A 24,555-nucleotide genomic window follows, 5' to 3' on the forward strand; every position below is an offset into this window, starting at 1 on the left:
TTGGCTTACCATCACTTCCGCGGATCGAAAGATTTGCCTCGGCCTCGGTGGACCAGACAAGACAGAGAGAGCCTCTAGTTAGCGCTCTCCAGGGACCCCTGCGCCCGCTGTGGCCGTTCCGGGCATGTGCAAGTGGCCGCAGCTAGCAAACGAAAGCGTTGAGCTAGAGCTTGAGCCGAACAAAGCCAGCTCAACCTTTGGAATTAAAGGCGCATCGTCCCATCTTACTCGAGGCCGGGGTTTCTCAAGCCGTTGACGATTTCTAGATACCCAGGTTTCTTTTTTTCCCCTTGCCTTCCTTCTCTTGTCCACTGTCCCCTCTGCCTCCCTCCCTCCCTCCCCTCATCGCCACATCCCACCCAGCGCGATGACGCAAAAGACCGTTGCAGCTGCCCCCCGGCAGTCGCTCTCCGTGATCGACAACCGCACCGGCAAGACCTACGAGGTGCCCATCAAGAACAATGCCGTCCTGGCCACAGACATCAAGAAGATTGCCGCGCCGCCGCAGGCCGGCGATCGCCCCGAGGATGAGACGGCGCAGGGCCTGCGCGTCTACGACCCGGCCTACATGAACACGGCCGCCATCCAGAGCCGCATCACCTACATCAACGGCAAGGACGGCATCCTGCGCTACCGCGGATACCCCATCGAGCAGCTCGTCGGCCGCAGCAGCTTCCTCGAGACGGCCTACCTGCTCATCTACGGCCGCCTGCCGACCACCTCGCAGTACGGCTCGTGGCAGCGCGAGATCCTGCACCACACCTACATCCACAGCGACATCGAGGGCATGTTCAAGTCCTTCCGCTACGACTCGCACCCCATGTCCATGATGACGGCCGCCTTCGCCACCCTCGGCGCCTTCGCCCCCGAGGCCAACCCCTCCCTGCAGGGCCAGAAGCTCTACACCGACGCCGCCTCCGGCCGCGACCCGGCCGCCCTCAACGCGCTCGACAAGCAGATCCTGCGCATCATCGGCAAGGCGCCGACGCTCGCCGCCGCGTCGTACCGCATGCGCCAGGGCCGCCCCTTCAACCGCCCCGCCCAGGGCCTCTCCTACGCCGGCAACTTCCTCTACCTGCTCGACAACCTCTCCGGCCACGGCTACCAGCCGCACCCGGTCCTCGAGCGCGCCCTCGACGCGCTCTTCATCATCCACGCCGACCACGAGGTCAACTGCTCCACCGCCACCGTGCTCCAGGTCGGCTCCTCGCTCGTCGACCCCTACAGCGCCGTCGCCGCCGGCTGCGCGGCTCTCTACGGGCCCTCGCACGGCGGCGCCTCCGAGAGCGCCATCCGCATGCTCATGGAGATTGGCAGCCCGGAGAACGTGCCCGAGTTCATGAAGAAGGTGGAGCGCCGCGAGCGCGTGCTGGTGGGCTTCGGCCACCGCGTCTACAAGAACGTGGACCCCCGCTCCAAGGCCATCCGCGCGCTCGCCGAGGAGGTCTTCGCCGTCACCGGCCGCAACAAGCTCCTCGACACGGCCGTCGCGCTGGCCAAGTACGCCGGCGAGAGCGAGTTCATGCGCAGCCGCAACCTCTACCCCAACGTGGACTTTTACTCGGGCCTCATCTACCAGGCCATGGGTTTCCCTCTCGAGTGCGTTCTTCCCCCCTCTTAAAACTTTCCCACCCCTCGAAACGGGGAAAAAAAAAAAACAAAAAGAAAAAGACTGCTAACCTCACCTTGCCTGTAGCTTCTACCCCGTCCTCTTTGCCGTCCCGAGATGCGTCGGCTGGCTCGCCCACTGGCGCCAGCAGATGCTCACGCCCACCGGCGTCAAGATCTGGCGGCCCCGGCAGCTGTACCTCGGCGAGGGCGAGCGCGACTACGTCGACATTGAGCGCCGGCTGGGCGACCCCGGCGCGACCGTGTTCGACGCGCCGTCGCAGGTCACGCACGGCGGCGACAGCAAGCGCAACCAGCTGGCGACGTTTCGCGACGAAAACGGGTCCCTCGTCAAGCCCAAGCTGTAACAAAAAATGGTGAGGGCACGTCATACATCTGTCACGACTTTGGGGTTCTGTATATTCGAATTCAGGTAAAATTTCACTTCTCATGCGCTTTCTGTAGCTGCCCCAGTCGTTCCATACTACCGCTTGCATTGCTTTGCTTCTTCTCTTCTCTTCTTCCCCGGGTGCTCAAGACGGGGCGGTCGCTAATGGGTTTGATGCTGCCCTTGATCGGTCCTTTGTTAGAGTCGTAGACTGGCCAACTAGATAGTCTTCTTGTACATCCGGCCCGGTACTACCTATTTACCTACGCTCGGATTTAGACCACTTACATAGCTACAACCACACTAGATCGAGTAATGGCAACCCTTGGCTGAACATCCCCACCATCCGCCATATACCTCTTCCAAGGTCCGTGACAGAATCGTAGAAGCAATGGGAATGCAAATCTCAATCACTCCGCTAGCGAGTAAAGTGGTAGAAGAAGAAAGGCGTCACACCACATAGACGGTCCCTAACTATCCTCCGCTCTTTGAACCCGCAGGTGCTAGTAAAAGAAAGCCGCCAACTTAATTGCCTCCTCGGGCCGCTGACGACTCTGGTAGGCAGTCGCGAGCAAGTCCTCGAATTCGAGTCGAGTTGGGTCCGTCTCATCAAAAATCTCCCTCTGTACCGCAACCACGCGCTCAAGTACCTTGACCGCATCCCTATACCGCCCAGCATTGTGATAGGCCACTCCAAGTCCTTGCTCACCTGATAGTCGAAGTTCGTCTGCCTGAGGAAGAATCCTTTCAGTCACCTCCACCAAATGCTCAAACAACTTGACTGCGCCCTCGACATTCGAATTGCTGAGATAGGCCCTTGCAAGCCATAATTCCGGTACCAATCGAACCAGTTCCTCCTCATTAAGAATCTCCTTTTGTACTGCCACCACGTGCTCGAGTGCTGTGATTGCTTCTTCGATTTGATTATTCTGAAGGTAGGCTATTCCAAGTTGAAAGTGGTATGACAGTCGAGGTTTGTCTTTCTCCTTGGTCCCCTTCTGGGGCGCAACCAGACGTTCAAGGATCTGGATGGCGTGCGCCGGCTGCTTCTCTTGGATATAGGCAATGGCAAGTTGCGATTCACATGTCTCTCGATCCTCGTACTTCTCGAAGTTTTCCCGCAGCACCTTGACCACGGGCTCAAGAATGTCGATCGCATTTCTGACTCGCCTGTCAGCGGCAATGTAGGAAATTGCAAGGTACATTTCAGCTCCCAACCGAACCTTGTCCTTCTCCTCGAGGGTGTCCTTTTGTGCCTCAACCACAGGCTCCAAAATGTTGATCGCATCCGTGTGCCGCTGATCCTGCATGCAGGCCTTTGCACGTGCAAGCTGAGGCTCAAACAGCTTGCGATAATATTCTTCAGGACTGGCCCCCTCGGAGCTCGTGCAGGAAGTCATTTCTGGGACCGGACCTAGGACACGATTAACTCTTGAACGTATTGAAACTGACAATGGTCAACTCGTATGCCCTACCTGCCGTGATCCAAGTATTTTTCAGTGCACCTGCTGCAGAGGGTCGATCGCGTGGATCCTTCGAAAGCAGCAACCGGATAAACCCGGTACAGGTCTCTCCAACCTCCTTGCCAAGAGTCTCGGATGGGCATTTTGACTCGTTTTCGCAAACGCGGCGCAGCTCTCCGGTTTGGAAGGGAACTGTACCGGTGACCAGCCGGTAGACGATGCATCCCACGGCCCACAAGTCGACGGCGTTGGTGTAGGCTATGCTTGACGAATGCGGGTTGTCGTAGCCGTAAACTTCTGGCGCCATGTATGCTTGAGTGCCGATTCTGCTATTGTACGTTGAGCCGTCGGTCAATCTCTTGCTCAGTCCGAAGTCGGCCAGTTTCACCCGCCAACAAGGTGGGCCTCGGACAACCATGATGTTCTATGATACCGTCAGCAGGTTAGATGTGGCAAAGTCGTCAGTCAAGCTAGTTATGGAATTTATAGAATACCTGCGGTTTGAGATCACGATGGGCAAAGGATTCTGCATGCATGATTTGCAAGCCCTCAAGTATTTGACGAGTAATGGCTCTAGCTTCGATCTGGGGAACTTTCCCATCCTTTCCAAGGCTAAGATTGGTCTCGAGATCGAGCAGCTCAATATATTCCATGGCGATGTAGATGTCGTATTGATCTTTGAACCAGCCAAGAAACTCGACAAACAGACCCTTCTCACGGTACTGAGAGGTTCAGAAGGGAGCGGCTGGACACCTCGACTGGGGGGCCGTAGACTTACTTTTGGCTGGGAGAATGCTTGCAATGCTGTTAATTCCTTCCGATACTCTTCATCGGTGAGCGTTGAACTAAGCGGGATCCTTTTGACTGCCCGCTTCTCCTCTTTGTTCTCTCTGTTCGACTGCAGAAAGACTTGCCCACAGGCCCCGGCACCGAGCCGTTTGCCCCTCTCCCAAACAATCTTTCGCACCTGCAGCTGGGCGCCTTTTTTTGCATCTGTAACGCTGTGTTCTTCTTCGACTCGGTCGTCATACAAAGTTGCCTTGATTTCCCAGGGATCGATAATGGAAATTTGGGCGCCCATCGTGACGAAAGAGTTGGCTCTGAACCAAGTAAATCGTGCGACAGTCTCCAGGAAGGGTGCGAAAATGAGTGTTGGAATGGACTGCTAGGAAGAACTCAGCTCTCAGCCATCAGATCAGTCTTGTTCAATCTAACTATAGGGTACGTATGCAGGCAGGAAGCAGATTCACATCGCATGCTCGAGTGGGGCTGCTGTGCCACGTCACAGGGGGGGGGGGGTTTACGGCCCAGAAGTAGGGAGATGCTCACTGTAACTTGCGTGCCTAATTTAATCTTATGGTAGTGATTAGAGTGCCTCCTAAAGTCATCAACTTCCAATTACTACCTGTATCAGAGGTACATACATACATACCTACATACATAAATACAGTAGGGTAGTACAGTGGGGTAAACGGCACGCTTAGCAACCCTAATAATAATCCGCGCCCCAGAAATCGGTACCGAGATCCGGCCTAGTCATGGGGCATTTCTCCGACCCTGTTCATCGTGGACAAGAAAAACACGTTGTCGCCAACGTTTGTTGCCTTGGTAGGTACGAAATGTTCTTGGCTGAATCAACGCTCCGGGCACTGGCAGACAACCTCGCAAGCCAAGAATAGATGCTCTCATCAGAACAGGCCAATGTCCTACTAGTTTTGGTGGCACCTGTTCATTGCTCTTGCTTGCCTGCCAGCATGATGCACCCAATACAATGCAGACACGCAAATGCAGCCCGTGCAGCATATTACTTTCAGCCCTGTCTCTTATTTTAGAGGCCCTTGCCCGCTCATTTGCTGCTACCGGGCTAGGTGTGAGCGACAGTGCATATGCATGTGTGCTATGTACATACGCACTCGACTCGTCTCATGGCTTGCGCTGGAATTGAGCCAACGGCTAATAAGCTGGTGACCATTCGTCAGCATCTGACCCAACACAGACAGCCACCTGCCGTAGTAAGCGCTAATGCAGTTGTTGCAGTCAATGTTTCGGCCCAAGTCTGTTTCACTCAATCTTTTCCTGTTGGGGCTGGGATAGGCGTGATGAGTGGATATTACAGTGCACGATTCGTACTGGCTATTCTGATGTATATAGATAGATACATATCATCTCTGGAAGAGAAGAGCTCCTGTGCCAAAAACATTGATTGCATTTGTCCTCACTTTGTCAACTATGGCGTCAGAGGAGCCCGACGAGGGAAGCGGCAAAACCGGCGCGGAGACAGTGACTGACGTGGCAACCGCCGGCGAAAATACCATCCGGCTCGGCCGCACCATTTACGATGTCCTTGCAGGACCTGCGACAGCCGTTACAGGCTGGCTTGCTACCAAGGCGAGTCGGGCAGAGGCGGTTGCCGACTACGAAGGCAGCCTACGGGAGTGGTTGCAAGAGGCCAAAGAAGGCACGCGATACCTACAACCGAAACTGACCAATGATTCCTTCAACCTGCATCTTGGATCTCAACTTCCAATCGCCGAACCACCGGCAACTTCTACATCCTGTTTTGCCTGGGTCAAGCTTCTATATGCTCTCAATATACGTCCAGGGGATGGCGTTCTGGAGTGGGAGCGGCCAGCGAAGGACATCCAGCCCGGTACGGATACGGTTTGCCTCATCGTTGAAGGCCAAGCTATGTGCCACATCATCAATCTTTTCCGCATTTACCGAAGTCCTATGCCAAGGACTCTCTCAATGGGCCATTCTTCTAACCAGAAGGATGCAGAATGCGAATTGTCTTTCGGAACGATGAAGTTCAGGCCAATGGATGAAGGCTTTGTGGTAAAATTCGAACCAGCCACGCAAGGAGCCCTTGCGCGTAAGAAAGCTCCGTTCAGGCACGATTTCCACTACCCTGAATTTCCAGAGTTCAAGTTCAAGCCCGAACTGGTACTTTCCAAGTACATCAACTGCTGGGAGCGTGGCGCGCCAATGTCAGACCACAATCCAATAGGCTCAGCTCCGAAGCAACGCTCCGGTGCAAAGTTTCCGTTCGACGCCCGAGTCGAATATCTTGAGAAGGCGCTCTTACTTCTCGAGTCTACCCACAAGTGCCACTCCAAATGTCGACCAGTATGCCAGACGGAGGATGCGCGACATGTCTGCACCAACTCATGCAAAATGCGTTGTAAGAGAAGTGGCGAGCTTGACCCGTCGCAGCCGACCGTGGTGACCCAGGACTGGCTGAAAGCCATTTCACGCATTAAACAACGAGTAACGACCGAGGGAGGAAAAGATGATCGATTGGTGGAGGCGCTCGTCGAGGCGTTGGGCAAGCAGAAAGGCTTCAGCGACGATGCGGTCAAGCTCATGAAGAGAGACGGTCGTGCAGAGGGCAAGTGGGAAGATCTTGTAAGGAAGGTGGTCCGGTCCAAGATGCTGTACGAGAGCGGTCTGATTGAGCTCAACTGGGTCCAGACAATGAGCACCGGGTCAATATTCGACGAGGAACTCAAAGAGCTTATAGAGGCTCATCTACCCTCTGCAGTCAAGACGGCCATCGACAAGGGTAGCTGCAGTTGGATTGAGCGGCTGTCTGGTATGAACAAACAACTGGCCAACATTCTTCGCATCCCAAACACGATTGTCAATTGTCCGGTTATTGCCTTGGAGCTAGAACCAGGCCATAGATTCTGGGGTAGTCACTTTGAGATCCAAGGCTGAGTAGGGTGTTATAGGTAAACGGATACAACCGTCATGTATTCAAGCAGTATTTTTGGCCCAGTGAAGCTCGAATATTACAGTCAATTGCGATTCCGCAAAAGCTCGACTATGCTGACCTGACCCCACGTATTTGTCCCGTTCCTGACCCAAGACCCGGTCGTGTATAGTATCGCCGCATCAGCACAAGTCCGACCAAAGGCAGCAGCACTGAGTGATCCAAGCAATGTCGAGTTTGCAGCCACTCGGCTCTGCTTTGAAGCGATATCAACCTCGATTAAGACATTCATCCCGTTCTCTGCTATCCAAGCTTTCTTACCCTCTGACGATAGAGCAAAGTCATCAGCCGCCGACAGTGTGCCGTTGCAGATAATGTCCACCGGGCCGACTGCCGTTCCATCGGAGCTCGAAAGAGGGACCCGTGCAAATATACCCTGGTCTAAGCTAGTGTAAAAGAGATGCTGCTCAAAGGTGTGAACCCCATTCACACCGATGCCCAGACCTCCTGGACTGCTGGACATGGTGGGATGTTCCATGACGGTCTCAGTGGTGCCGGCAAGTACGTCAACTTTGTATATCTTTCCGGCACTGGAATCAGCGACATGGATATTTCGATTGTCGTTTGCAGTGAGACGTGTCACGCCATTGAGCAGCTGCGCTTCGGGAATCCTCGCCACGCGTTGGAGCTCGGCCGGCCGTAGAACGGAAGCAGACTTGCTGGCTTGAAAAGGCCGCATGTCGAGTTTCCAAACCTCGTTGTTCGTTCCTGACACCCCCAAATTGTTACACGCAGCGATGTAGAAAACATCAGTCTCCAGCTCAACAATTCCCAGAGTAGAGTTTAGCCCGGGAATCCGGCCTACCGCGAGGGGGGTATGTTTGTTGCTTGTCGAGACCTGAAATATTGTTGATGAGACCACGGAGGTGACAAGTATATCACCATTGTGTCGAACAGCAAGGTTTTAGAGACTGCTGATGTTCCTGATCACACCGGCAACGCTGATAGATACCCCGTCATTTGTTGTCGAGATGGCTCCAGATACGCTGCGAAAGAGAGTGAAGAGAACAAAATGTGAGAAAATCATTGGGCAGTTTCAAAATCAGTGAATGTACTAGAGTATTCCGTCTAAGTAGAAGATGTCTTTTTTTTTCCTCACTGAAATTAAAAGTAGATGACCAAAGTCTTCTAAAACGAAGACTTCACTATATACTGATACTCTGGCTCAGGCGACCCTTGGTCAGCCAAGGCACACTTCTTCACAGGGAACCATATCAAGTCGGCCCGATTTCAGCAATATTACGACTGATGAAGATGACATCAACAAGATATACCTCGCTTGTGTAAACCATGTCCCGACAGAGCGGTGAATTGCCGAAAGCCTGTTGGAAACTTGGCCTTGACGAAGTGCATAAGTTTTTTGAGCGACATAGCCAAGTCAGCCCCCATCAGTAATCAGTAGCGGTCCAGAAAAGATTGGTCTTTGGAGAGGATTCAAGCATCCAGTGGTATGCTACAGATGCGGAGAGATCGGGGTTAGGATTGTGGCATCTACAGTAGTTGATATACGGCGTTAAGCACTGCCAATAGCATGCACATGCATCATAATCTGGTATTAAAATTGGAGCAGCAATGCAGAGAAGAACTTCCGGTCCGATTCACTAATATAGCTAACTAGCGCTTTACGGTCCGAGCGCTGCTTGACTCGTCCGTGTCTCTTGTGCAGATAATAAAGTGACTCAACATGAAGACAAAAAAATTAGAGACGGACGCTAACTAATGCAACTGTAAGCTGGCTGCATTAGCGTTCCCTGAATTCCCTGATTAGGTAGGTACTGTAGGTACTGTCCCTAGTAGGTACAACATACTGTAGGTCTTGTTGTACATACTGTACATAGGTAGTCCGTCCACTAACTAACCCAGATCCGCAATAGGTACATACGTATGCACATACATAGGTACCTAGTAGGTATGCAGATACGCAATAGGCCCTCTAAAACTTGGGGATATGGCGCTATAATTATAGTTATCGTACACTGGCGACTTGGACTTATAAGAGCACAATGTTCACCACATCATGAGGGATGAATGCCAACAATCAGCAAGTTTAGTTATTTAAGCAGAACAAAATGAAGCTCACGTTATTTCAACCTCTCTATTTATTTCTTGCCTTGGCCAGCGCCGTTGATCAGCGCCAATGCTTGGCCAAGCCGAATTTGCAACAACAAAGCCAATGTCAGCAAGCGGTATGTGACAACTTTCAGAAAATTTCACTTGAGATGCAAGGAAACGTACCAAACGCTAATTTTCTTCTTGCTTACAGTGTGGCAAGTTAGCTTCGGACTTTCAAGGTAGAGTTCATATCAAAAGCAACGATCCGGGATTTACAGTATGGGACCAAAAGCAGGCAGAAGCCGTCTATGCGTGCCGCGTCCAACCCAAGAATGCCAAAGAAGTGTCCAGCATCATAAAGATCTTGGTGCGCACACGGTGCAAGTTTGCCGTCAAGGGCGGCGGCCATGCCCGGTTTCCAAACGACTCCGTGTCGGTTGGCGGCGTCACCGTTGACCTTGGTCTGCTCAACCGCACAGAAGTCGCGGCAGACCGCTCGACGGCTCGCATCGGAGGAGGCTCTCTCTCGCACGAGGCGTTTACTGCCTTGGAGCCGTATGGTCTGGCATTCGTCGGGGGAAGGGTCGGGCAGGTCGGCGTCGGGGGCTTCACCCTCGGAGGCGGGTCGTCCGTGTTCGCGTCCAAGTACGGCTGGGCCTTGGATAATGTGCTGGGCTACGAGGTAGGAACCTGATCTGACTTTGCTGAAAAACAAGCCCTCGAACGCTTTAATGCTAAGTTCAGGATCCAGATTGTCTTGGCCAACGCGACGATAGTCCAGGTTACCTACGAGTCACACCCAGACCTGTACTTTGCCGTGCGAGGCGGCGGAAACAACTTCGGCATCGTAACCTCGTTCAACGTCAGTGTCTTCCCTCTGGGCGCTGTCTATACAGGTTCCCGTCGCTTTGGCGAAAGCCAAAACAGCCGTGTTCTGGCTGCGGCCGAGGAAATATTTCGTGTCCAGGACACCCAAGATCCGAATGTGGTGCTCGAGTATAGATACACCTACAGCAGCCAAGATGGATGGGGATTGGAGACGACACAGCGGTACGGACAGGCTCTGTCTAGACCGCCAGTTTATGACGCTCTGAACAGCATACCGGCTCAGGGACACTTGGTCGGTGGTATTTCCAGCCTCGCTGACAACACCCAACTCTCAGAGTCGCTCGGGACAACCAGGTACGACCGCGTCCCCGCCTCCGCCTCCGCCTCATTGATCTTCCACGCTGACACGCATCACAGAAACTTATTCGCGACCTTGACCCATTATCCATCCACTCTTGTTGGTGAACAAGGCCTTCTCATCCTGAAGGACCTCACCCAGCGAAAGAATTTGACCTGCTTGAATCCCCAGCTGATCACGTATTCGATTCCCACAGCAGCCATCGAGAGGTCCAAGATTAGGGGAGGCAATGCTCTAGGCCTTGGCAACGTCCAAGGACACTTGGTTGGTAAGCCACGCTCATTTCGAAAATCCCACAGCTATTTCTACTATTACGCGCAGGCAGACTAACCATATCACAAGTCAATTTGCTTGCACTGAGCTGGAACAATCGTGCTCTCGATCAAGAAGCGTACGACTATGCCGACCAGTTCATCGCAGACTTCCGCCAAGCTGCAGAGCACGCCAAGGTGTTCCATCCGTTCATTTACCTCAATTACGCCAATAAAGGACAAGATCCTTTTGCCAGCTATGGCAAGAAGAATCATCAAAGGCTACTCAAGATCCAGAAAGATGTCGACCCCGGTGGTGTTTTCACATCGGAGGGTTTGTGGAGTGGCTTCTTTAAACTGAGTTAGTTGATGCGCATCCCGCTACGGCAGAGCAACTCAATATTGACTTGGGCTGCGGAGGACAATTCTTGACAGCACACTGTGGGGGGGCATTTTTGCAAGTAAATAAAACTTTTTCATAGAGTATGTGATAGAACCAGGCCCAGGAATTGAAGTTATCTGTACCTACTACATGATGTGCCTATACATGATGGTTCAGTAGAACGTTCATCCGTTCTGGATGTGCCTAGATGACTCTGGTCAACAGAAGCTAAGAATGGGTAAATATCATGTAGCATTTCAGTATTTGTCCAAGGATAGTTGGGAGTTTTATTGTAACACTCTAATACGAAAAGCTCTGATCATGCTCAACCCTGTCGAGTGAATACGCCTTCACACGCGTAATTCAATGACCAACCATTGACTGAAACAGTGGAGAGAATCTCTCGCCAACCGGTTTCGCATCATCCACTATCTTTCGCATCTCAGCCAGCTCGTCCTCGGTAAGTTCGACCCTTCGAGACCCCCAATTTTCTTCCAACCGCGTAGCACGTGTTGTGCCTGGAATGCTGATGAAGCCTTGCGTAGCAACCCATGCCAACGCAATCTGGGCCACCGTGCACCCCTTGCGCGTCGCTAGCTTTTTGATCTCGGTGACAATGGCCTTGTTCTTGTAGAAGTTTTCGCCTTGAAACTTGGGTACTGTAGGTGATGGTCTCTTAGCCTCTGTAAGTAAGCTGAGAATGTGGTGACAGGAACATACCGGTGCGTCGGAAATCATCAACTGCAAAGTCATCCGGGGACTCGTACTTGAAATCATCGACGAGCCAGCCATGCCCTAACGGACTGAAAGCTACGAATGCAATTCCAAGCTCTCTGGCCGTCTCAATAAGACCGTCCGTTTCATGTATTGTCTCGAAGGCCGAGTACTCGGCTTGAACAGCATCAATTCTAGCAACTTGTACATGTTAGTAGTATCTTCATGCATGGCTAATATAAGACTGACTGGAATGCGCTTTGCGCAAGGTCGCGGCAGAGCACTCTGATAATCCAATGTATTTAGTCTTCCCAGCGCGGCGGAGCTCGTCGAGCGCACCAATGGATTCCTCAAGTGGAGTTCCTAGAGAGTGAATTAGAATAGGTACGAGGATGAAGAGCAATTTTGAAGCTTACTAGGATCGATCCTATGGAGATAATAGAGATCAGGGGTGAAACCGAGTCTATCGATCGTCCCATCGATGTATTCACGAATATGGGCGGCTGAGTTTGTTATCTTTCGCTCAGCTCCAAAAACATCGAAGCCGCACTTGGATGCCACTATAGGTGATGTGTATTAGTGGTATAGACATGATTATTGCCAGTCCAGGTATGAGGCATACCAAAGAGTGAGTCGCGAACTTGGTGTTTACGGATGAAATCTCCAAGCAGCTTTTCGTTGTCTCCATTCTTATACGCAACCTGAAATCGCGAGAAGTCAGAAAACGGCTAAGCTGTTATAATTTAGGCTGTACTTACAGCGGTATCCCAAAATGTGCATCCCAGCTGAATCGCTTTCAGAAGGACCGGCTCGGCCTGCTCAAGCGCGAGGTCAGTCCCCATCGCTGAGTTCAGTCCCATAGCGCCGAAGCCTGGAACAGAAACTGGGCTACCGCTAAAGTCCAACGTTTGAACCATGGTTGAAATAGCGTGATGATATGATTATTATCGTTAGTAATAGCTTTTAGCGATGGCTTCGAGAAGAAGTGATTGTTGAGGTGGTATCGCCTTAACGTATAGGTCGGCATCGACCCGGCTTTTATACTTGCAACCCTCGATAGTCCCGACCATCCATAAAGGGCCATGTTATGTCATTTTGACGAGCTGCTGACCAAGAGGAACATGCAATGGTTGGAAGAAGCGTTGTTGAGGCTTGCGCTAATTGCACTGGTGTGGCAGTGTAGCGGAAACTTTCACTCGTCGACGTCTATCATGATTCAAACGCCGTTTGAGTGGAAGTGGATAACTTTACGGGTGAGGTTCGAATTGAGCTCCACCAAGTTCAGCGCCTATAAGTTAGACATTTATTAGTTATTAGGTCTGTCCGAAAGACGCGCTATTCGTCGGCGTTAATGCAGGTTGCTGACAGGTGCATGAGACGGAGATTAGCAACTTGTCCAGCTAAGTTACCCTATGTATTATTAGCATGGTTTGGGCTCCCCCTGACGCCATCTGTTTACTCTTGACGAGCATGAGCAAAACCCGCATCCCAGCTCTATTAAGCATATTTTTGCGACGAGTCAGTTCACACACCATAGTTGTCTAGTATCCCTCTGTATGTGGGACCAGCCTCGGAGTTAGAGCAGATAACCGACCACTGCATTGGCTTATTAGCCACGGACTTAGGTACCATGAGCCCCCTGATCAACCAACACTCTGGCTCAGCGGCCTAAGCACCCAAAGCCGCCTACCAGAGCCACCCGTAACGGCGAACCGACCAACTACATAGCCCCCTACGACACCCTTCGCCTCATCGCTACCTCGCATATCTTAGCAATAGCGCCGGATACTCTATCTATGCCATCTTTCTAATTGTGGGACTCACGAGAAGACCTACTCAATCTACTTGATCGAGGGGGCGCGCGTACAAGATGGGCCGCTTTGGATTCTGCCAAGTTTAAATTGGCTGATCGCACTTCCAAGCCACCATGCCACTGTCATCACCCTGCATTCTGTCAATAAATCCTGCAGGTACTTCGCATTTACCTCAAGCGGCAGGACTGGAGAGAACACAGTGCCGCTTTAGCATCCGGCATGGATCCTTCATTCAGCCATGACTCCCGAGCGGCCATTTGGGACAACGCCTGGATTGGCTTAGCAGACGATTGGTCAGGCATATCTGCCGCAGGCGAAAGGAGGAGAATTCAGAACCGCCTCAACCAAAGATTACACAGTTCGTCGCCCCTGATTGCTTCACTTTATTTTGGAACTGTACCTCGCTAACCTGCCGGACCAGGGTCAAGGAGGCGAAGAAGGACAACCCACGAGACCCCTGAATCATCCTCCCTAGCCATATCGAGCGCTCCAATTCCAAAGAGTTCGAGTGACCCCTCAAGCCACGACATGGGAGACGTCATCGATTCCGTTAGAAGTATTCACATCCTTGATACTACGTCGGAGCAAAGTCAGACAGTTGCTCGACGCTTTGAGACCCTTGTCCGGCGACTCCATAGGGCTCACGCTCCTCAGCTCACCATCTTACCAAGTTTAGCCCAATATAACTTCATCAAAGCCCTACAGGGGAACATCAAAGTTCTAGGCCTATCCCAAGAGCAGTTAGATGATGATGCACTATCACCTTTCAATGAACATGTCGCAGCTTCCAGCGCACATCTGCCGCCGGGCCTTCAATCGACCGAGCTCCAAATCACGACAATGCATCATCCTTGGATAGATTTACTCCCGATACCTGAGATGCGAGACAATCTCTTCCGGAAAGGATTGGACAACTTTGACGAAGAGGAGCTCTGCCATGTCCTCCGCGGCCGCATTCCGGGTCAAAGTCCCGGTCTGTTGGTCTGGCGTGATCCTTGGGATCCCGACGGGTGGGAGGTCACCGAGGCATTCCCGAGGTCGTGGGCGTGGGCTATTGCCGGCTGCTGGGGGCTTTATCGTTCAACAAACATCTGGCGGAGAAGACGGGGCGAGATGCCGTTATTTCGCCTTTCCCCTTGAACAGACTAGCCAGCATAGATTAGTTTCGCTCTTTTGCATCAAAAAAGCGAGAAAAGAAAAGAAAAAAGAAAAAGGAAATGTCTCGCCGCATGCTCCGTGTGCGAGTGACGAGGCTGCGCAGCTAAAATAAGTGAAGCCACGCTTGTGACACCCTTGCGACGTGACACAGAGCAACTCCGGAGCCGGTCCGGTCTGCCGGCGTCGTCTGAGACACGGCTACCGGTTACTCGGCGGGGCGGACGGATCGGGATCTCCCCCCGACACATTTGGGGTTGCATTTTTTGTGTCTTTTTGACCCTAATAAGCGAACTCACTAATTTACTCGCATGACAGTCTCCGGGCTTCTCATGCCTTCGCAGATGAACAATCAGGGGAAATCGAGCTCCGCGCCCTCTCCCCGCCTGGGCACGATCGTGCCGTCCGAACGATAAAAGACATCTCCGAGGCTTTTCAAGCACCGACCAAGGCTGGGAGAGGGGGGCTTGGTAGGTTGGCTCAGATTGTCCGAAAAAAAATTAGTGGGCATATCTACATCCTTTTCCTTGTTCGAGCCGCGACGTCTGTAATATTGACACCTAATACAGTGCCATCAAGTTTGATTACTGTAGAGCTAGTGCTATCTTAACTGGGACTGCACAGTGCGCATATGCCCACCTCGCACTCAAGTGCCGACACAGAACCAAGCCCGCTAACTGCGGGATTCAACGTCGTCGCAAAATGGCACCATAGCCCAACCAGCGACAGCTCCAAGCCGAAGACGACAACAACGACGGCGACGATAACGGAACGCCCACAAGCTCCGGTTCTCAAGAATACCAGCACTCCCTCATCGACTGAGAGCAAGAACTCCGCACAGACTAGGCGGCCGAGCCCGCAACGACAACAACCATGGCCCAGGGGGCCCGCAAGTATGAGCCGCTCGTCGACAACGGCGGCGACGAGGCCGGCGCCGGCGACGAACACGCTGCGTCGATTCTGCGCCTCCAGGCGGCGGAGAAGCTCGAGCGGCGCGCGAAGCGCTTCATGTACGCGGGCATCGTGACCCTCGTCGTCTCGCTGTTTGCGCTCATGAGCGCCGCGGTGGTCCGGCGACCGTCGATGCTCGAGTGCGACAAGATGCTGTCACCTTGGTGTACGTTGGAGATGAGAGAGGGATATTGGGGCTCTCTTCTTTCTTTGGAAAATAGTATGGAAGTTTGCTGACATTTGGATCTTTGGCAGCGTCACTATGGCCAGCGGTCGAACACACAGAGGGCGACTTGGTCAACTATTTTAACCACTCGTCGATATACAGAGGGCCTCCGACCCTCGAGCGAGAGACGGCTTGGAACTCGCTGTGGTACCGTATGTGCTCTGCTACCCGGTTCCCTTTCCGATTAGACCTCTAACCAAAGACGTCTGATCTAGACCACGCAATGCCCGTCAGCAGAGAGGGCATATACGCACTGAACAGGAGCAACCCGGACCTATACTACGAAGTCATCGGCAGCGACCCCGAGGAGCCTACCTACGGAGCCATTGCCGAAGTATTCCACCAGCTCCACTGCCTTGTACGAACGCACCACGATGACGACTCACTTTGCCGAAGGTGGCACTAACCTTTCCCCGTGTAGAACCTCATCCGCCAACACAGCTGGCCCATCCAGCAGTTCTCCAAGGACTGGGGCGACCTGTACCCCAACTTCCTCTGGGACAACCCAGTGCTCGGTCGGATGCACGTCGACCACTGCATCGAGGCGCTGCGGCTGTCGCTCATGTGCTACGCCGACATCACGCCCGTGCTCAACGAGCACTACGACGACCCGGAGTTTGACCGCAAGGCCGACTTCAACACGCACCACAAGTGCCGCGACTTTGACCGCATCGCCGAGTACGTGGAGAGCATGGGCTACGACCTCCCGCCGCCGGCCATCCTAGCCGATGAGCACGGCGGGCACGACGGGCATGGGAGGCGCTTCGTCACACCGGTGAAGCCGCGCGGGCGCAAGTGAGGGAGGGGGAGAATAGACGTGTACATGAGTGACTATATACATAGAGACGGCGTCGCCACTGATTAGAGCATTGGAAATTGCATTTGCATAAAGTATTTCAGTCGTCTGGCTTTTGGATTGACAATACCTTTCTCACTTGTACAGCGGGCGATTTTGCCGCCGCCGCCACAGTCCTGTTACCAGCTCGAGGACGGCAATCACCCCGTACACCCCGGCCATCACCGCAACGTCTAGGACCTGGTCGCTCATCGGATATTTGGAGCCCCTGCGCGGGTCACCCTCCCTATCCAGCCCGACCGCCTTGACCACGGCCACGATCATGCCACCAAGCCACACCGCCATGTTGACGAGCAGCCACGCGGGGACCCTGCCCGCCAGCCCTCCAGACCAGTGCAGCGCGGCGCCCAGGAGCAGCCCGATGTAGGCGAACGGCAGCAGGCCGATGCCGAAGCGGATCAGCGACAGCCGCACGATCTCGAGCGTCTGCATCAGGACGTTGCACAGGATGAGGACGTAGTAGATGCCGGCGGTGATCCGGTACGGCCATGAAAACGGCCGGCGCGCGCGAGGCCCGGTGGCGAGCCCGGGGGCGAAGAGGTGCAGCAGAAGCAGCGCGGCGAGCGCGATGAGGGCGACCCAGACGGGCAGCGGCACCAGGATGACGTCGACGAAGCATGACGTCGGAATTGGCGAGGGCAGAGATGAATGCGCGCTCTAGGCTGGTGGTCAGTCTGTGTGCTTCCTTCTTCTTCTTCACACGGGCAAGCCAGTTGGAACGTACGAAGCCTTCTGCGCGATTAGAGCAGAGCATGATGGGCACCTCGCGGCTCAGCCTGGCCTCACTTTCGAAGAGATGAGCCCGCTGCGATGCAGTCTTGTACGTCGCCACGAGTTGAAGGTCAGTAGATATTTTATATTATTTTTACTTTTTCGAGGCGGCATCAGGGGGTCGCGTGAACCGCTTCATGTACTAGCGCGCGGAACACGGAGGTCCCGAGTCATCGCGCTAACTAGCAACGGATTGTTTCATCAGCCGGAAACTGTTCATGATTTTGTCCATGACTTGCCTTCTCCGACAGAGAGCTGACCCCTTGGTCTGGCTCGGTCAATGGTGTGGATCCGACAGGGGACAAGTAGACAAGCGAGTTCTCGAGACATGGCTACGGCGGACTAGGCTGTGAGGAGAATACTAAGCCGACCATCAGTGTGCTAAGCTCGATATGACCAACACACAACACTAAAATTTGAAGCTTACAATATTGGAAGTGATAGGAAATGCTTGATTTTCTCGAGTAAAGAGTATCGACGAGCTATGGGCTAGATAGAGCTACTTGACAGCCACGCCCAACACAAACTTCTATGCAACTGGTTGATAGGTCATCGCGCCTTGATACAAACAATACTCAACAAGCTATCCCCTACACTCTTTTTGCATCGGCGAGATAAAGCGTGTCCTTGCCTCTAAGCCCAGATGGGGGCGGAGGCGCCCTTGACGACGGGCAGAAACTTGCTGTCCATGCAGGACAGGATGGAGTCCCAGCCGGCCTTGGGGTTGGTCTTGGTGACCTCGAAGACGCACTGGGCGACCTGGATGCGGCAGTCGCTCTCCTCCATCTCGTACTTGTTCTGCTTGCCACCCGCGGTCGAGCAGAGCTGGTTCTCCATCTCCTTGGGGCCGAGCGGCTTAGCAGGAGGCGCCGAAGCGGTAGGCGCGGCGGCGGCGGTGGAGGTGGGCGAGGCGGCGGCGATCTTGTCGTTGACTTCCTTCTGGAGCTTGTTGAGAACCTCCCTCTGCTTGGGGGTCTCGACGTTGTTGTCGTCGTAGTCCTGGGCGGTCATGGCGCTGACCTCGCCGCGCTCGGCCTGCGCCTGGATCTGCAGCGCGCTGACCATGGTGCCGGTGCGGCCATGGCCGAAGCCGCACCAGACGAGCGTGGCCCGACGGTGCTGCGTGAAGCTCTGGAAGCCCTTCTTGAAGTCGTCGATGGTCGGGGCGGTGAAGTCGGCGACCTGCAGCGGCGTGTAGGCGATGCCGGCGTCCTTGAGGGCGGCGGTGATGATCGGGTCGTTGGCGTGGTGGTTGAGGCTGATGACGTGGGTGATTCCCTTCTGCTGGAAGAAGGCGACGGTCTCGGCCGTCACGTTCTGGGTCGCGTCGTCGCTGTAGCGGTAGTTGGGCGCGGAGGAGCGGTAGAGGACGTCGCCGGACGCGATGTGCTTGGTCACCTGCTCGAACCGGTAAAGTCCGGCCTGGTCAGAGGTCACGTCTGGTAGGTTGTTAGCAGTTGTTCGGGGAGCTTTGGTTTCAAGAAAAGAGAAAAGGGCCATACCAGCACGGACTAGGTTGCCAGGAAGCGCGTGGACGGCCGCAGCCGCTCCAACAAGAGCAAGAAAAGCCTTCTGGATGAACATGATTTTGACGGAAGAAATCGATGGTTGTTAACAAAAGAGTGAGTTTTGTTTTGTTGTAGAAGTGTTCCTGTTGCTCGTTCTGCTGATGATGAGTTTTCCAAAAGGCTGTCGAGCGCCGTCTTTATATATTCTCGCCGTTGCCCATGAGAATTTGTTGAGGGCTGTATTGGTGCTTTGCAAAGTCTGAGCCGTCATACCATGACACTATATTTCATGAATCAGCTCTCCATCTCTGTAACGCGTCACAAGTCATGTACCGGGCCCAGAAGGTATATTGACAAGGCAGCCAAGCCAGGCGGCTACGGCCGATATAGCGTCGGCAGCAACCTGCGGTCAAGGCAAGCACCTGGTCTCAAGGCCCGAGGACTCAAGCAACATGCGACTCATGGGGGCTCGTCCTCTTTGGAATCTGTCATGGACGGCGCATGACAAGAAAAGCAGGGCGAGAGGAGCTCGGGTTCAGCGGATCTAGAGCCACTTACAGGCGGACCACAACCACCCTGTCCGGGATCACGGCGAGCATTCCGACATTAGTTGCAAATAGAATCATTTCCTCGGGACTTACATCCTTCTCCAGGTTTCCGGCGAATTGAGGGGTTGTTCTCGGGGACGAGGTAGAGCGAGAAGCGACGAAAACGTGGTTGGCTTGAAAACAGGTCTCAGATCATCCCAAGTTGGCCGTGCAGAGCCTGTCCAGTGTCCACAAAGACACCCACTAGTCTGCATGAGCTTAATTTTGTTGCCGTAGACCCTGAATGCTCCATGATTCTGCTTACCGTGGGACCCAAACTGAGCTCGAATGATATTATTCAGTGCCCCTGCCTGATTTGATTCCCAACAACAAGCCAACATGTTCTGGAGCAACCGGTAAGGGGTTCATGTCTGTCAAGATAACTGCCGGGCCTACATTTGTACTTTTCCTGTGAGTCTCATTTCGACATTGTTACCACCCATATATATGTGTACATTGTCAGGGTTGTACCAGTACGAGGCAGGTCGTCGTGTCGTATCGTAAGATCCACAACGCGGCCAAGCTTCTGCTACCGGCGGCATAGGCTTAATCGTCTACTCATGGCACAGAATAAGACTGGTAATAATGAAACTGAATCTTTGTGGTAGCTCCCATGCCGATCACGAATAAGGCAGCAGCCAAGCCGGGACGTCGCCGGCGATAGCCGCAGATGATAACTATTTTGCGCGCAGTAGTAAGTTACAGATGGGAGGAAACCCTGGGCAAGGTCGAGACAGGGATCTAGCATGACCGAGTAGGTGGACCAAGAGCAACTCGGCGGCTTGGCAGGTACTACGAATTCAGGGCTGCTCGCGTGACTCGAGGAGGATGTTGTGAGGAATCAGTTGGTGACCATTTACAAGTTTCCTTTGAATCCAAAGGCAAGGTCTACGTATTGAATAGCTATTATACTATGGTACGGAGTAGACGAAACCAGGAACAGGGCTGTTGAATAGCCAACAGGCGCACATAGCAGGGCAGAGCAGGGGGCAAGGATACGGACATGGGAAGGGCGGCGGGGTCGGCCAATGATTTTATTATGCATCTGTATCCATACTCCGTATCAAAATTTTAGGCTTGCAAGCTCTAGATTGACTGTAGCACTCACCAACAGACAGCAGTCGCCGACACACGTCTACTTGCACCCATAACGTGTCGGACAAAAGTCTTGTATTCCCGTGCATTATCTATGCAACTACATAGTTATGAGCCGTTGTTCGGTAACAAGGGTTCTAACTCGCTCTTCCTTGTCAGTACTGGCAACGGCTGAGATATAGCATGTCCCCCTCAGCGTGACTTCAGAAGCCTAACTTGCACAACTCCCGTAACTTATTGTCTCGATCCCAAACTTGGCATTGCTCTTCGACCGAGTAACATACCGAGTCCAACAGGTCGCACCGCCGACCCCGCTAAGCCCGCGTGTCACTGTCGCAAAAGTAAAGGGAGGGCGCAGCATCGGAATCCGCGGCTTAATCTATGGGGCCCAAACTGTCACAATGTCGTATTAGTGAATGAGTAACTAGTTGTGTAAGGAATACGGAATAGAAGCAAGCAAATTACAGTGTGTTCAGGGGGTTCACTTTGTTCGTGTGGCTGGGTTGCGGAGGCTGTCTGGAGGAGCCAGGACAACCAGGACAACTGACAACTGACAGCTGCTGCCAAGCTAATAATAAGACCCTGTTGGTATCACAAGGGGTTGATGTGCATGCATAGGTGGGTTGATTTCGCTTAATTGAAGCTATCAACTCTGCTTGGCTCAGAGGCCCTATAGATATAGAGAAAAATGGTTCCGATCTCTCTTCTAGCCAATAAGAGCCCTCTATTGGCCCTATGCAACAACAAACCCTGTTCAATTCAATGACAAAAAGCTTTTTAGCCATGAAACTTAGGCTGACTTTGCTCGACAGTACGGTGGTCGAGAAGGCAAAATTGCTCAAATGGATTTTTTGGGTCGAATGCACTGCTTTGCCCCATTTTTTCCCACTATATACACCCGGGAGGGTGGTATACTTATATACTTAAACGATAACCTTCGTGCACTTCGTCCGGGAAACTACATATCACTCTATCGGGGAGTTGTGGGTGTCTCCCTGCGTAAAATGGTGGGTGACTGTAGTAAGTGCGACCCAAAAATTCCATTTAAGCCATTTTGCCTTCTCGACCGCCGTACGCAGGTCATGCCGCAACGACCTCGAAAAAGAAGCGTACAGATTGACTTGTCGTAGAAGGACGCCCGGACGCCATCCCCAACCACGGCAACCAGATCGCACCTCCATCAATTTTTCTCTCCAACAACCACTTCCGCAACTGCACATCACGATGATAATGCTGTACCCTAGGGCTCTAACAAGTGATTATCATGGTCATGATAGCTAGCCGGATGGAACCCGGTGCCGTTTTGGCCTGCCCTCATGTTCAGGATAGACACGCAACGCTCACCACCGAATGCAACGCCGGTCAAAACAGCAAACACACCAGCAGCAACCGTGCCCGACACCACATCGTCTACGTTTCCTCGACTATATGAAGACTATGACCGTCACTCCCGCGGCCGGAATACTCCTTAATGGGCAAGGCAGACCAAAAGGCAATGTCAGCGGCCCGGCCAGCCAGCCGCGGTAACCTGGTGAGGTCAGTGATACCGATATCCTATGTGCGGCGCCCGTTGGCAGAAGGTGTCTGCATCATCGTCCCGACCCCAGCATTCTCGCCCTACAATGCCCTCTACGTTTGCCTGCGTGGCCGTGCCGCTAATTTAACATGGCGGAGAAGCAAGCTGCAAATGAGGAAGGAAGGGGGATTGTCACGCGGTCGATGCCGGCGGTGCTGGGCTGGCGACGTGCCCTCTGCTGCCCTCCGATCATGGGGCAATGGGATGCGACCGGGCTACTGCCCAATTTGCACGGGTTCCGCGAATTTCGTCATTCCGGCTACCTTGTCGATCGAGGAGCAGTCGCTACGGCCAATCTGTTCGAAGAGCCCGGAGCCTGGAGCAGATGGGACCACCGGCATGAATCCCGCTGCCGGGGAAGCACAGCAGCACTACAGCGACCGCCACCATTCAGGAGTCTGCAGACTCTCCAGAGCAAGCGCTGAAAGCACAGAGAAGGTTTCATCCACGCCTCCCTTTGTCTGCCTGGATGCAAAAGCGAACTTATCAGTCGTCGCCGTATCGTCGCCGGCGAAGATGCCGTCGTCATCGCGCGGCCATGGTCCCCGGCTTTTTTGCAGCAAGCGCAAGCGAAGCGCCGCCCGAGGAAGATCCCAACAATTATTTATTATGCCGGCAAGGCTGGGCGACCCCATTATCTCGCCTCCCCGCTCCTCTAATGTGCCGCATTGATGGCGCCATACAACTCAGGTATGTACTGCGGGTTCGCGGCAAGCGAACAGACGAGGGGTGGATGGCTTGTCAAGTCCGGGGAAGGATCGCGCCCGACACCGGATCTAGACACGGCAAGAAATTTATTCGTGGGGACGCCAGAAGTTATTCCGTTGATCCTCGCCCTTGGGCTTTGACCTTGTCGTTGCCATCGCCGAGGGAGCAAGGAGCATGCAAGGCCATTCACGTTGATACTGCGGGGTATTAAGAAAGAGAAAGGAGGCCTGAAAAGCAGAACGACTCGGTGCAGCGTGCATTTGCGTACTTCCAAGAGCAGTGGACTTGGGTGTCAGGACGTGTTTCAGGTCCACTAACCCACCCTGTCGTACCACCACATCTGCCAGACATCCTTATGTGCTCTTCACACCTCTCGACACCGCACAACACAAGCCCTGCGTTGTCATCTCTGCAGAACTGAAAGCACGCTCGCCGCAGCTCTTCGAAAGGCGCTGTTTCTGTGTGTTATTTAATCCGCTATCGCCGCAAACACTCCCTCGTTTTCAAGCCAGCCCAGCACTCGATTATCACGCAGCATTCAAGACTCCAAGTACAAGTTCGACCTCGCCGCACTGCTCCTCGAGAGAGTTGCAACGACGTCGCCTTGCGCCAGAAAAACATCCCGGAGACTCTGGTGGATTTGACGGAGGCTGGTTGCTCAAGAGCGGTCCCCGTCCCGACGTCAGACTAGGGACGTTGGCCACAACGAATTGAGCAGACTTTTCAGCTTGCTCCCGAGAGCTGACAGTTGCCAAGGTCACGGTACTCCAGATACGAATGAATTTATACTCAGGTCTTTGACTTTCCCGGGCAGGAAGAAGTGATACGAGAAGCGGGCCGGGCCCTGGTGGTATCAACGGCCAAGGACACGAACCCTGACACCCGGCATGGAGGGGTCAAAGAGCCAACAAAATACGGCTCACGGAACAAACCCAAGAATGACTACTTTCTAACACTCGAAGACTACATGCGATGAATTTTCAAGCGTCGCACTTGCGGCACAGTTCGCGGTGAGACTATGAGGTGACCAGCTCCTCGAGAGCGACATCAGACAGCTCAACGGCATCGGCACCATCCGAGAATCATATTCCCACTCGCTCGAGGAGCGTGGCTCACTTTTATTGGAGCCCTTACGTGCTTGGCTAAGGCTTCTGCGATTTTGCCAAGGGCCTCAGATCTGTGGCAGTGTCCGGCTAGAGGAGGGTCAGAAAGACCATAACCTAGCTCAAAGCTGAGTTCAAATCGCCCGGGCTCGTGGGAAATACGATACTTTATGGCATCAGCTCTGAGTATATATTCCGGTAAGAAGTAGCCTGGGGGCATTGGAGAACCCAATATCCTCCTCGTTCCTGGGGTGGCCAGAGATGCTCAGCGAGTACCACCTCCCCATGTACATAGCACAGCGCAGTCTTGCGGCTGTCACATGGTCCTTGTGTTCCTAATACTCAAGTTTATGGTGGTTTTTCACCACTCTTGCTTGTCTTTTATCGTT

General features: G+C 53.4%; 9 protein-coding genes across 9 annotated transcripts; 5 read left to right on the forward strand and 4 right to left on the reverse strand.

Annotated features, from left to right (window-relative positions):
* Positions 1-367: 367 nt before the first annotated feature.
* On the forward strand, positions 368-1,976 carry ISF_03822 (peroxysomal citrate synthase; the record flags this gene model as incomplete). Its single annotated transcript, XM_018847428.1, has 2 exons — positions 368-1,599; positions 1,697-1,976. The coding sequence occupies 2 exons, from the start codon at positions 368-370 to the stop codon at positions 1,974-1,976; spliced, it is 1,512 nt and encodes a 503-aa protein (XP_018705635.1).
* Positions 1,977-2,499: 523 nt separating this feature from the next.
* Positions 2,500-4,112, reverse strand: ISF_03823 (Protein kinase-like domain protein; the record flags this gene model as incomplete). Its single annotated transcript, XM_018847429.1, has 3 exons — positions 2,500-3,410; positions 3,472-3,883; positions 3,954-4,112. 3 exons carry the CDS (start codon positions 4,110-4,112, stop codon positions 2,500-2,502), a joined length of 1,482 nt encoding a protein of 493 aa, XP_018705636.1.
* A 1,576-nt stretch (positions 4,113-5,688) lies between these two features.
* On the forward strand, positions 5,689-7,176 carry ISF_03824 (hypothetical protein; the record flags this gene model as incomplete). Its single annotated transcript, XM_018847430.1, has 1 exon — positions 5,689-7,176. The coding sequence occupies one exon, from the start codon at positions 5,689-5,691 to the stop codon at positions 7,174-7,176; it is 1,488 nt and encodes a 495-aa protein (XP_018705637.1).
* Positions 7,177-7,631: 455 nt separating this feature from the next.
* ISF_03825 (hypothetical protein) lies at positions 7,632-7,874 on the forward strand (the record flags this gene model as incomplete). The annotated part of the gene is made up of 1 exon (XM_018847431.1): positions 7,632-7,874. One exon carries the CDS (start codon positions 7,632-7,634, stop codon positions 7,872-7,874), a length of 243 nt encoding a protein of 80 aa, XP_018705638.1.
* A 1,530-nt stretch (positions 7,875-9,404) lies between these two features.
* On the forward strand, positions 9,405-11,086 carry ISF_03826 (FAD-binding, type 2; the record flags this gene model as incomplete). Its single annotated transcript, XM_018847432.1, has 4 exons — positions 9,405-9,417; positions 9,508-9,965; positions 10,035-10,737; positions 10,812-11,086. The coding sequence occupies 4 exons, from the start codon at positions 9,405-9,407 to the stop codon at positions 11,084-11,086; spliced, it is 1,449 nt and encodes a 482-aa protein (XP_018705639.1).
* A 379-nt stretch (positions 11,087-11,465) lies between these two features.
* Positions 11,466-12,733, reverse strand: ISF_03827 (aldo/keto reductase; the record flags this gene model as incomplete). The annotated part of the gene is made up of 6 exons (XM_018847433.1): positions 11,466-11,761; positions 11,823-12,017; positions 12,066-12,179; positions 12,233-12,376; positions 12,439-12,517; positions 12,575-12,733. 6 exons carry the CDS (start codon positions 12,731-12,733, stop codon positions 11,466-11,468), a joined length of 987 nt encoding a protein of 328 aa, XP_018705640.1.
* A 2,925-nt stretch (positions 12,734-15,658) lies between these two features.
* Positions 15,659-16,761, forward strand: ISF_03828 (hypothetical protein; the record flags this gene model as incomplete). Its single annotated transcript, XM_018847434.1, has 4 exons — positions 15,659-15,902; positions 15,992-16,114; positions 16,178-16,320; positions 16,384-16,761. 4 exons carry the CDS (start codon positions 15,659-15,661, stop codon positions 16,759-16,761), a joined length of 888 nt encoding a protein of 295 aa, XP_018705641.1.
* A 283-nt stretch (positions 16,762-17,044) lies between these two features.
* Positions 17,045-17,572, reverse strand: ISF_03829 (hypothetical protein; the record flags this gene model as incomplete). The annotated part of the gene is made up of 1 exon (XM_018847435.1): positions 17,045-17,572. One exon carries the CDS (start codon positions 17,570-17,572, stop codon positions 17,045-17,047), a length of 528 nt encoding a protein of 175 aa, XP_018705642.1.
* A 650-nt stretch (positions 17,573-18,222) lies between these two features.
* ISF_03830 (hypothetical protein) lies at positions 18,223-19,173 on the reverse strand (the record flags this gene model as incomplete). The annotated part of the gene is made up of 2 exons (XM_018847436.1): positions 18,223-19,028; positions 19,092-19,173. 2 exons carry the CDS (start codon positions 19,171-19,173, stop codon positions 18,223-18,225), a joined length of 888 nt encoding a protein of 295 aa, XP_018705643.1.
* Positions 19,174-24,555: the final 5,382 nt, after the last annotated feature.

The sequence above is a fragment of the Cordyceps fumosorosea genome, assembly GCF_001636725.1.
Source record: "Cordyceps fumosorosea ARSEF 2679 chromosome Unknown scaffold_7, whole genome shotgun sequence".
NCBI lineage: Eukaryota > Fungi > Ascomycota > Sordariomycetes > Hypocreales > Cordycipitaceae > Cordyceps > Cordyceps fumosorosea.